The 13,301-nt window shown below is 44.0% G+C and overlaps 1 protein-coding gene across 1 annotated transcript; it reads left to right on the top strand.

The window, feature by feature from the left end:
• The first annotated feature begins 9,204 nt into the window (after positions 1 to 9,204).
• LOC128470984 (homeobox protein TGIF2-like) lies at positions 9,205 to 10,996 on the top strand. Its single transcript, XM_053452828.1, has 3 exons — positions 9,205 to 9,217; positions 9,995 to 10,182; positions 10,469 to 10,996. The coding sequence occupies exons 1-3, from the start codon at positions 9,205 to 9,207 to the stop codon at positions 10,994 to 10,996; spliced, it is 729 nt and encodes a 242-aa protein (XP_053308803.1).
• Positions 10,997 to 13,301: the final 2,305 nt, after the last annotated feature.

The raw sequence follows: 13,301 nt of genomic DNA on the forward strand, positions 1-13,301 counted from the left end.
GCTCCTGCCAGCCCATCAACTTAAACAGAAAGGACAGGGCTGTCATATTCCGCTCCGCTGTGGAACCAGAAGCACCACTATCCCTTAAGCCTGACAAATACAACAACGTTACCCGACTCCGGAAATCCTCAGACCTAAGATCACCCTCGACTTCAGCCAGAGAAAGCCAGGCTCTCCACACCCGAATGTAGGCTCTCCATGTACTCGATGATAACGAATTCCGGAGCAACGTCACTAGGTTGGAGATGCGAAGCTCCATAAAGAGTGTGGAAAAGGCAGACCCGTAGCTGCAGCCTCCGGCGCGGCCTCCTTGAAGCGCTGAAACTGAAGGCGAGATAATGCGTCAGCAATTACATTTGCCTCCCCGGGAACATGTCGTGCCCGAACCCAGATGTTAAACTCCAAGCAACGCAGGACTAAGTGTCTCAACAAGGCCAAGACAGGAGGGGAATGAGAGGTTGAACGATTAATGACATGAACAACACCCATATTGTCGGTACGAAAGACGACCCGCTTACCAGTCAGTATTGGACCCCATAGCTCCACTGAAACCACGATTGGGAAGAGCTCCAAGAATACTAGATTGCGACACAAGTCAGACCCCAACCAATCATCAGGCCAAGGCTGAGAACACCATTCACCTTGAAAATATGCACCCATCCCTACCGAACTAGACGAATCTGTAAACAACTCAAGGTCAACATTAGAACATTCGGCCTGCTGCCAGCAGGTATGACCATTGTACTTTTGGAGAAAGGTCACCCATACTTCAAGATCAGCGTGAATGGATCGCGTGATTCTAACAAAATGAGAGGGAACTCGAACGCCAGCCGTAGCTAAAGACAATCTTCTAGAGAAAGCACGCCCCATCGGCATAACCCGACAAGCAAAAGCCAACAGCCCTAACAAAGACTGAACCTGCTTGAGCTGAACCTTCTTGGAACACCGAACCCTATCAAGCTGCTGAGACAAAGACATCAACTTAGCCTGAGGAAGACGGAATACCATGGTGGAAGAATCAATTTCGATTCCTAAAAAAGACAAGCATGCAACCGGACCCACCGTTTTTTCCTCAGACAAAGGAACACCAAATTCACCAGAAATCTTCCGAAAAACTTTCAACAAAAGGGAACAGCATTCAGAATTAGCAGGGCCAACAAACAAAAAATCATCAAGATAATGAAGGTGGAGAGACCAGATACTTGAATCACCACCCACTCCAGAAAGGAAGAAAACGATTCAAAGTAACTACAAGAAATCACGCAGCCCATGGGCAAGCACATATCAACATAATAAAACCCCCTAAAAAAGCAGCCTAGCAAATGAAAGCAGTCGGGATGAATAGGGAGAAGGCGGAACGCCGACTCAATATCAGCCTTAGCCAACAAACAGTTGGGCCCCGCCATCCGAACCAACTCCAATGCCCTATCAAACGAAGTATAATGAACCCGGCTCTCCTCAGGAGAAATGCCATCATTGACGGAATAACCTAAAGGATATGAGAGATGATGGATCATCCTGAAGCTGCCAGGCTCCTTCTTAGGGACCAGACCTAGTGGGGATACCCTCAGATTGTGAAAAGGGGGGGAAGAAAAGGGGCCCGCCATACGGCCACAATCTACCTCTTTCTGCAATTTAGCTGCAACCAAATCCTCATTTAATGACACTGATTTAAGATTATCCGCCATGGAAGGAGAATCTGAATATGAAAAAGGAATCCAGAACCCTCTACTAAAACCATCCGTGAGCAACAAGGTCTCACGTCTATTGGTGTACTGCTTTAGCCAGTGTAGCATCTTTTGAACGCTCACTGGCGTCCTCGCCCCGGCTGGCATCCTCCTTCCCTCCAGACCTGGTTCCACCAGGTCGGTTCTTCCTAAAACATTTAACTGCAGGGTGCGGTCCTCCACAATGGGAGCACTCGTGGCGGAAACGGCAGGAGCTGTACCACCTGCAATGACTCTCATTGTAGAGCCAGCAAACACCCTTTTTTGCACCTGCCGCCGCTCCAGGGGCTGATGCGGCGACCCCCCCATGAAAGGGCAGGGGTCTGTTTGGTGTCATCAATAATAACCACAGATTGCCGTCCTGCATATCAAAACGCATACCAGGACGGACAGCCATCTTCTGACGAAACTGCTGATCGTATTTAAACCAACACTGACCACCATAGGTTTTATAAGCACCCCAGATAAGATCTAGATAAGCAAATAATGATGGACCTTTGTCAGAAAAGCGCTCGCATAGTATGCTGGCAAAAACCGAAAAACCTTGAAGCCAATTACCAAACGTACGTGGAATTTGTTTTCCTTTTTCGGAATCACTCTGCTCTGACCTCCGTGGCCTATCCACGGTCTCCTTGTCCGCCGGGACCAATGACAACACATCAACAAATTCTAACCTACAAATCTTCTCTCGAACCTCTGAAGATACATGCATGCTTAACGGCGCAACCTCACACAAATTAGGCACAGCCGGCAGAGAGGAAGAACCCATAGCAGAAGCTACCTGAGACCTCCCAACATTGGGGAAGGGGTCAGCTGTAGCAGCCCCAGTATCACCAAGTCTACCCAGTAAGTCTTTGAGGACCCTTGCCAGGTCAGCCCCAGAACCCTCCCTCAAATGCTGTGTGTCCCGTAAACCCCCAACCTCTGTGCCCCAGGCCATCTGGCCCAAGCACTCACCATCAATGCTGACAGCAGGTGGAAGATTTGGTGGAAGATCGTCGAATCCGGATAACATGGATCGGCTCCCTGACGAGGTCGACGCTGGAGAGTCCTCACGCAGGCTTCTGGCTGCATTCCGGTCCCGAGTCGCAGCAGGAGCAGGGTAATCGCGAGAGGCTGCCGCAGGAGCCTGCCTCCCCCCTTCTCGAGGAGTCGCCGCGCTGACGTCACTCACCCGTCGCCCGGCCGACACGCGATTGTGCCGCCGCTGCCGTCCACGCGCAGAAACCGCCGATGCTGCAGTCACCGTCCCTCTCCGTCGGCTGGATGGCGAGCGAGGGCTTCGGCTACGCTCACCAGACGGTCCGGCTTCGCTCCCATCATCCGGATCAGCTACTGCGGCGGGGGAAGGTGGAGACGCCTCCTGCCGCTGCTCGAGTCGCGATGACAGAGTGTCAGAAATGACTGAAACCCTGCTCAGGTAAGCCCACCCTTATTCCCCAAAGAACATTATAGCAACAATGTTGCTACCCACACCTGTGTCCGGACCATGAACTACTGACCCCGGTCAAAGGGCCAGCAGTCATGTTCCCCCTTCCTAACCGTCCAGGGGGGCCCCTGTATATAAAACCTTGCAGAGTAAAGAACTAGTTTGGTTACATCTGCAGTTATAACCAATGTGAATAATCTCTTTATGAATTAACCTGCAATGAAGGTTTAAAAACAAAGAAATATAAATTGGTAATTAAGATCCTCACGTTAATATACTATATTACAATATACTACAAATACTACAACTACAAATGCGCTGTCCAACTAAACAAAAACATTAATTACACATTTAAGAAGCTTTGTTTGGTTTCTCACACAAGAACCGATCACTGTGCATGTGAAAACTACAGAGTCGTTACAGAATATATTTCAAATATGTCTTTCAAACAGTCTGGGATCTGATCCTTTAGTTTTAGGAGTACCAAAAAATGTATCAAGACATCGGTGTCCTAATGTGGTCAAGAACATTATTATCACTTATCTTCTGGAGGGTTTCTTTTTACCTAGATATCCAATGTATCTGCTGGTATAAATATCCCTTACTTTCAATCCTAAAACACCGACTACTGCATTACAGTCTTTTCCGTTATGAAAGCTTTGCTGTAGCTCAGTGGCAGTTTTTAAAACAAATGTATGTTACCTTTAACTGATTTGGAACACAATGAGAATAAACTGAACGAAAGGCGGTGAATATGTTTGCTATTGAATAGTTTTATTATGTAACAGCCTAAAAACATTATGCAAAAACCAGCTACATTTATAGAAATTAACAATCCTGAAATAAATAAAACCGCAGAAGGGAGAAAACGCTACCCATGCTCTGTATCTGGGAAACCACCTGCAAGCACTCCTATTGTGACCTCATAGATCCCACAGTGAATTATGACATCATCCTGGCAGCAAGCAGGTTGGTTGCACAGCATTCTATCTTCAGTGCAGTTGGGCGCTCGACACTTTCAGGCTGCTATTTCTTTAGTGAACTTGAAGTGTGGTTACCAACTACGTCAACAGCTACCAGAGAAGAAAAACTCACCAGTCATTATGGCATTATGGTGTTGTCTCTTCTCAGGACTAAGGTGGATTTTAAAGATGTGCTGCCCCAGAAAACTACTCAAATATTTCAACTGGCTCAAAAAGACTTCCGATATCGTTCCAACACATAGCACAGGAGATGAAAACAGCGAGCTCTTGACAGACAGAACCTTTCTGCTGAAGCGAAAGAAAGAAGGTAGCAGTACAGAAAACAGAATGAGACTGAGGAAAAGGAGGAGATGTACTGCTAACCAGAGAGAGCAAAAACGCCTGTATATCAGGAAAAAGGAGACAACAAAGTGCAGAAGAACCAGCACAGGCAGCTATGAACATGAGCGGAAGAGGCATAGAAATAACGAGAGCCATGATCTGGGGCAGCAGGTGAAACCAACAGCAGATGCACACCTGGGGGAGTACAGGAGCAGGAGGATGAAGGTTCCCAGGAAAAGGCGCAGAAGTGAGGAGGACTGCAGCCTGGCCGCAAAACGATTCAGGAACCTTCTCCCCATGTCGGTGTCCTGCTTAAGGTTTCATTTTCAACTGGGACAAGGGAGCTTTGGAAAGGTCATGTTGGCCTCAGTTCCTTCCAAGGATTCTTTAATGGCGGTAAAAATGATACGCAAGAGATCTATGAAGTCTCTGCACATCATGAGAGAGAGGAGGATTCTGGAGGTAGCCAGGAACAGCCCGTTTCTATGCCACGGGTATGCAGCTTTCCAGACAGAGACCTGTGTGTTCCTCGCCATGGAGTTTATGGCTGGAGGAACCTTGGAGTCTTATATGGACAGTGTTGGCTACATGACAGAGAACACAGCCGCATTCTACTCTGCAGAGCTGGTCTGTGGCATCCAATTCCTCCATTCCCAGGGCATCATTCATAGAGATCTGAAGCCGCAGAATATCCTACTTGACCGTGAGGGCCATGTCAAGATCAGTGATTTTGGTCTTGCTGTAGAAGGTGTTTTTGGAAGTACAGTGAGAGGACATTGTGGAACACGTCTCTACATGGCCCCAGAAATATATCTAAAGCAGCAGTATGGTGTTGCTGTCGACTGGTGGTCCTTCGGGGTTATTCTCTTCCGCATGCTTAACGGAACTTTTCCCTTCTTCACTGGCTACTGCAAGAAGGCAACTGTCCATTCTATTATCAATGGCAGGCCCAAATACACCAAGGCATTAAGCGAAGAAGCTGTGGATATACTGACTTGTCTGTTAAAGAAAGATCCTCAGCTCCGCCTCTGGATGACCGAATACATCAGGGAGCATCCGTTCTTTGACAGCATAAATTGGGAAGACATAGAGAGGCGGAGAATGCCACCACCATACCAGAAGGCTGAAAGACCCAATCGCCGCTTCAAGAACATCCAACCCATACCACCAGTTTTGGAGATCACAGAGGACATTGCCTCTCCATCTAGTAAACAGAGCCTGTCTGAAACCTCCTCTTTATTTAGTGATCAGAGCCCGGCCGGCGCGTCCTCTTCATCGAGTGACCAGAGCCTGTTCGGCTTCTCCTTTGTGACTCCAGACTGGATGTTTTGAAGATTTTGTCAGAGCGATTCTCAAGACTTTCCACATTTGTTGTCTCCAAGAAAGTCAAAAATAAAATTACCCCCCCCCCTAAATTTTGGTTCTAGTTTCCTTCCTGTTGTACAGTTACATGGTGCATATAATCCTCACAATGCAGGTTCAGCCTGACATCATATGTTGTGACCTCACACAGTGATTTCTTATGTGCAGATTGAAATGTCCCAAATTTCTTCTTGTATCCAGTAATTAATATTAAATCTTATGATATATGATTTTTAAAGGCTTCTTCTGGCAAAGGTAACCAGATTTTTTAAAATAAATGAAAATGTAATCCTGGGACATATTTTCTTCAAACTATAAATGCAGTGTATTTGGTATGTGAAGTGATGGTATAATATATACTTTATTTCTCACATTTTGTCCTTGAAATTGAAACGCACTTCTTATAATCTTTTGGGCAGGGCCGGATGCTGAGGAATCTTAACTCCTCGGCATCTATGTGTACCGGATAAAGATGACAACGGTGCTTGGCAGATAATATAGGATAGAATTTTATGTGATGGGATTGGGAGTAATCAGTACACAGAAAAAAAGTCATCATACACGGGACGCCTGAAGCCACAATTTAGTGCCATCCTTTTTGATAAAATATGCAGATTGAAATAGATAAATAACACAAAACCTTTACTTTTCCTCTCACTCATTCAGGACGGCTTTTTATCTCTAAATAATAAGTAAAAACGAAATAGTTCAATTTATTCCTACAGTAAGTAACCAAATACACAACCAAATATACAACCAGGACAGGCTCTGCCACACCGACACCCAAACTAGGGTGTTCACATTTCCTAACTGCCATTCAGGGACAGTTACTTTGACGGATGCATTGCATCAAAGTTATGCTCGGGACTGCCGAAAACATATTTGCCAGCGCATTTTCAGTATTTACGCAACTAGGAACAAAACAGCTAAACAGAGCCAACCTGGTCCCCAAACAGGGCCAAAACAGCTAAATGGTGCCAACCTGGTCCCCAAACAGGGCCAAAACAGCTAAATGGTGCCATGTTGCTTTCCAAACAGCTAAGTACCATCTTTACACCCCCGCAGCTAAGCAGTGCCATCTTTAACCCAGTGCTATCTTGATCCCCAAATAGCTAAACAATGTTATTTTTGTCACCTTTGTCCCCAGCTTCTTATAGCCATCTTTGTCACTAAACATGGGACTATGGGAAGCTGTTTAGTGACAAAGATGCTTATGGGAAACTGGGGCCAGCTCCTTTAGTCCCAAGTTTAGTCAATAAACAGCTTCCCATAGTCAGCTTTGTCACTAAACAGCTTCCCAAAGTCCCATGTTTAGTAATGGCTATCCTATAGCCATTTTTGTCACTATCTTTGTAACTACCTTTGTCCCGAGCCTCTTGTTGCCAACCCTATCACCAGTTTATCAACTCACCTGACTGAAGACTGCGCTTGATCCCTTCAGCCCTCCATGCGCCCTGACACCTTGCTGGGTTCCCGCCGCCAAACAGACTCCACCCACAAAAATCATTAAGCGGGGGCTGGCGCCGCCCAGGAAAGTGTTTTTTTTTCATTGAAGACCAACTTGGCTCTTCTGAGCGTAGTTTAATCAAGATGGGTTGACCACCCAATACAAAATATAAAGACCATATTGTAATTGATTTCCCTTTAATGGGTTAATAGTCCCAATGTCATTGTTACAAATGTACCTATTTAGTTGAGGCAAGCAGATGTAATAACGGTAATATGAAAGAGATTAGACCTCCCAGGGATCCTGGAAGTCATCAAATCGCCATGGGACTTTCATATCCTATTGACCTTGAGTGTTAGTAAAGTGCAGTGAAAACTCTCCACGGTCTGGTTATCCAGACACTCTCTTTTCGGTTTTCTCTTACATTCAGATAAATCCTTACCTGTATCAGCTTTTGTCCGATCAGGTCTTTATACAGTCCATCAGGTCTTTTTGCAACCACCGTGCTATGCACTACCTTTCCAGAAGGTCTTTTTTAATCATTAAAGGTTCCTCATGCTGTTCCATAAACTGCTATTTTCTTCCAGCCTTCATAACGCTGCATACATCAATCTATAAAGGTTCTTGGTATCCCCAACATGCGCAGGTGTCCTCCATCAGCACATGATACTCAAAATTAAAGGCACTTATTGATCCACCTGGTCCCCCTCCCAAACTCTACCCAAACCTATACCGATTTACTTTTGCTTAGTTCTAAAGCTTCTTATAACCCTTCCTTATATGAAGGTCGACCGTAAAATAATCCATCATATAAGACACGGTATTTTTATTGAATGATTTGCTGTATATATTTCAATTAGAATTAAATACGATATGTTTGCTCCAAATAGCCCTTATACTTCCTCCATGGGGGGCGGCTTTATAATAAAACGGAGACATTTATAGAAAAAAAAATGTATACTGTGGGCTGAATTGACAAGCACTACTGCCTTGTAGGACGTATTTTGATGTATCCCAGTTTAAATAGGGATGTATAAGCCATCTCTACCGCAGTAGCTCAATGGAGCTCTATATGACACTAAAAATATACATTTATTTCCTCCTTTATGATACCATATTGCCTTCCCTGTAACATCCGACATGATATTAACATCACCAGTAACCACGCATAATTATAATTTAATTAATAATCATTATAATTCTCAAATTCCGTCGGCCAGTCTAAGGTTATTTGTCCTCACTGGAGTTCATTATCTACACATTGTGCAGGGCAGCTCTGCCCTTCTTGTAGAATGATCAGGGTTGGTCCTTCGTAATGCAGCTCTTTTGTTACAAAAGCCCTTTTCATCTGATACGCGCCAATGGACCCACTTCTAGAGAATAATAGTACATGTTCTGTTCTAGCCGAGTCTAGCTTACAATGAAGATCTGGGATCTTATATGTTCAAAATATGTTGGCTTGGTCTGAGAACATACATAACCCCGCTATGGGGCCATATTCATTTTGGTTATGTCACCACTGACATTCCATAAGGTACATTCTAGAGTTGCGAAGTTTTTGGTTGAATGTTGTTGGAAATCACCCCTAGGTACCACTGTTGCTTTGATAGCTGATGAACCATCCATGGTTGTGAAGCAAACTGACACTGTCTTCTAGATGAACCCTAAATAACCATGGTTTCAAGATATAGGATGATGGAAACTCCAATATATTCTAGTCAAGGCCAACTAGGCTTAGTGTGGTTGGCGTGGGAGCAGATGGCCCTCTTGAGCAATTGGGCTCCATGATAGGCCTCAGCCTAAAAGGCTGGTTGGGTAGAAGCTGTTTTGTATCACTTGGTGAATTTACACTACAGTTTCTAGTTCTTTGTGTGCAGAATATGACTTCATAAAATGGCGTTCTAGAGGTAATCACCTTGGCAAGGTAAACGCAAGATGAAGGCTACAGGTGCTGCTTTGAGGTCATTGCCCCCTACTTAATTTATGTTGCCCTGATCTACTGTCTTATGGCATAGACTCCTGCTGGCCTTGTTGACATATTACATACAAGAATTAGGAGGCCTACTAGTTATAGTTGGTACCATTTGCAGAAGATGACAGAGTGTGATAGCATTTGACACCACTAATGGAAGTAGGGAATCGTCCACACGTGGACAATGTTGAAAAGTGTGTGCATTGATCAGAAATACATCTCATTTCTCTACCTGCTCGAAACATGTTCCTTGGCCGAGTGTCCCAGGTGAAATATAACCCAACGGTTCCAGTTTATTCACCGGTATCAATGCAACTGATTCCATGGACCAGGCTCTATTGCTGTTTATTGGGTGCGTCCCTAGGAATAGATTTTTTTTTTCTCCAAAACTCATCAAAACATCCGATTTTTCTGATTTTTCAGCTGTGTGTGTGTGTGTATATATATATATATATATATATATATATATATATATATAATATATATATTGGTTTTGTATGAATTATTCCATACCTCTGGCAATAGTTGAAGCATCACTTCCAAGTTACCTTTGCCGTTAGCACATTGTGTTTTGAGGTCCACCCCTTTAACAAATCCAATCCAATACAAAACAATAAAAATAACAGATATGAGTAGTTTAAATACCGTAGATCGGCCATGTTCTTTCATGAAACAATCCATTTAAGGTCATTTAATGGTCACTGATTGCATGGAAATGATAGGTTCTAACATTTTATACCCCCATCTTTGTAGAACATCTCTACTTGAAGTGCCATAAAAGCTTTCCAGACAAAAATGGCAAAAGGAAACGACGTGGAAACCTCCCTAAAAAGTCTGTGAACATCCTGCGGGACTGGCTGTCTAACCATCGTCTAAGCGCCTACCCAACCGAGGAGGAGAAACGACATCTGGCCAAGGAGACCAATCTCACCATGCTACAGGTGAGAACGTTCAGCTCTTTGTGTATTATGCATGTCCACCTTAAAAGGGGCAATAAGGCCGATTCTTTGACGTGTCTGTTCCTCAACACTCCACCTCTTGGACCCACCACCTTCGAGTTTGTTCTACTCGAAAAGAGTGCCCCCTAGTGCCTGTGCACTTGCATGCATAATACAGTGTTTGACCACTAAAAGTAAGCCTGAAGTAAGCCTTCACTCATTTTACATGTTCTGGAGGATGGCAGTGCATGTCAAATAACCAGTTTCTATCTCTTTCTGTCTTTTGTAGATCTGTAACTGGTTCATTAATGCCCGCCGATGGATCTTACCCGAAATGCTCATGACTCAAGGGATAAACCCTAACTTGCTTGGCTTTGGCCGTAAAGGAACGAAGAAGACAAGCCCACCACCATCTCCAGCGTCTAGAGTTCTGGTTACAGCTTCTCTGCCCACCACAATAGTTTCGGCCGTCCCTCTGGTGTATTCCATGTCTCAGCCTTTTCCCGCGTTAGCCACGCTCAGTTCTGATCTGCTGTTGCAGCGCGTCATACCGACCATCAAGGCGGAAGAGGGTGGTCAGTCGGTGCTGCTATCTCAACATGTCAGAAACTCTACAAGCGAGGTTCAAATCATGCAACCCAAGCCTCTTTCCCACCAAATCCTCTTTAATCCAGAAGAAAAAGTTAGTAAATTGCATATCTTGGCTCACGTGGCCTCCCAGTGTATGGAAGAGATGAAATCAGAGGAGGCTAAAAGGGAGGCTGCCAGCTCTGCGCTCAGCTCTCTTTACAACACAGAGTCCTCTCCTTCCAAATAACCCAACTTTTAGGTGTCTCCTAACTTTCACCGAGTTACATGGACAATTTGTGGACCTCCTTCTTTGGTTATGGATCATTTAGATCAGATGCTACGGCGAAAGATGACCTAAATGCGGCCTCCACCCAGCGTTCTTGAAAACTGTGACCTAAAGACGGTAATATTAGGCTGGACGGAGCGTGAGGTTTTAAAGGAGGCACATACCGGTCAAAAATATCCAGTATTTGTTTACATGAAAAGACATTTACCTGCCCTTTGCCTGCATTGCTTGGCATTAGTAGAAGAAATAACCCAAATGGCATTTGTGACATGAAGCACCTTGGGACACTATTGGTGGGTTTGTTCAATTTTTGACTATTTCGACTATTTTGACTTACACAGGAATACAGGGAGTACTGGGTACTATGGTTTCAGAGATGGTAAAACTGGCACAAAAGCCACCCTGATGTACTCGGTATCACTTTATACTGCTGCCTTGTTTATTACCCGTGGATGAATCGAGCTCCCTTATACACACTGTTTACATTGCTCTCTGAGCCCTTCAAACGTACTCATTATAAAATGACATCATAACACGGGCAGTTCGATCGGCCGGATCGCTGCCCGATATGACACGGATATTATGAATTAGAATTTAGAGCTTCTTGTTTGAGGACACGGTCCTACCATGCGGCCGATGGATGGAGCAATACCTTCCTAAATCACCATCCTTGCTGAATTCTACAGCCAGTGTTCGGATGACTCTCGGTGGGGTGTATTCACTAAGAGGTGCGCTGTCAGGAGAGTTGTGGTTTCATGGCTACTACTAGCCGGTAGAACGTCTTGTATCATTCATATTTGACTATACATCGTACAGGGCCAGCCAACTCTTTCTTGCAGCAGAAGCTCCCTGAGACTTGCTCTTCATAATGAAGTCAAGGAGCACACACACCTCTCCTACAAACCCCCCTTTAGTGAATAGATGAAATGTAAATATGAGATCATATGGAGTTCGGGAGCTTTGTGTACATGCAGGATCTTTGTTTAGTGGGGATTTAATGATTTTCCCTGAAGATGTTATTAAGCCATTTGAGGTCACTTGCCGAGAAGCTCAACACGTAAGACCCTGACGGTATAGAAACATATAGGGGTTATCTACGATGAAACAGCCTGATTCTACAGTTTTTCACGGGACATTATAGACGCCGTTCTGACAAAATGTGACAAACTCCAGAATAGATTATCTGGAGCTTCTCTTCCTGGCTGGGAGACAATTCTTTTTTTTTAGTCCTAACACACATTTCCTAACAAAATGTGCAACAAAGATGAGGGTCCCCCGTCCTGTTAGCAGGAAACTTGCACATTAAGCTCGGACGGACAGTTTACATGAATATTTCCTAACAATTAATGATTTTTTTTTTGTAACCTTGTTGTATGTCTGTTTTTATACAAACTATTTTTTTTTTCCATTTAATCTTAGAGCTTCGCTCAGAAAATGCATTTTTTTAAAAAGGGACATTTTGGTCTCAGAAATGTACCTTTTTTTTATTGGTCTAAAGCAGAATATTTTTTAATATTTAGACAAAGTAATTTTTTTTTTCTATTTCCCTATGAACGGTACATACAAACTTTTTATAACTGTGTGGATTGCAATTACTTGGAAGGATTTGTAATAAAAATGTGAACATGGAATTGAGATCCATTTTTTTTTCTAATGGAAATGATAATAAGAATTAGCTAGAAAAAGTTTCCAGGCCACTGGTGTCACTACCGAGGTCCTGGAGGCAAAGGTCCGCTGCGACCCCTTCTTCCTGTTCCTCGTATAAAAGTGTTTAGGATGGGTGTGTGTGTGTGTGTGTGTGTGTGTATGAGCATGCATGTGTACTTGCGTGTGTACTCTGTGTGTGTGTGTGTGTGTGTGTGTGAAAAATTTAAAAAACACACAAAAACTTTAGGAGATCATTCTTCCTACACCCCAAATCACGTCCCAGTTAAAAGGACTGATATTGGATGCTTGCTTTGGACGCTAGCTTGGAAAACTGATTTAGCAGAAAACCCTAAAAAATTTAGACACACAAAAGCTTTAGGAAATCACTCTTCCTACACCCCAAATAACATCCCTGATAAAAGGTAGAGGTACTGGAGGCCTGCTTTAGAAGCTACCTGGGACAGACTATATAGCAGGAAACCATTAAAAATTTAGACCGCGGACCTTAAGTTCTTACCAAAAAATACAATCTTCAGGATATCATTCTACACCCCAAATAACAACATTGCTCACAGGTCATAGTTGCAACTACAGCACCACTTCCCAGCAGCTGGTGGTC

Source organism: Spea bombifrons, chromosome 13, assembly GCF_027358695.1.
Source record: "Spea bombifrons isolate aSpeBom1 chromosome 13, aSpeBom1.2.pri, whole genome shotgun sequence".
NCBI classification, from domain to species: Eukaryota; Metazoa; Chordata; class Amphibia; order Anura; family Pelobatidae; genus Spea; species Spea bombifrons.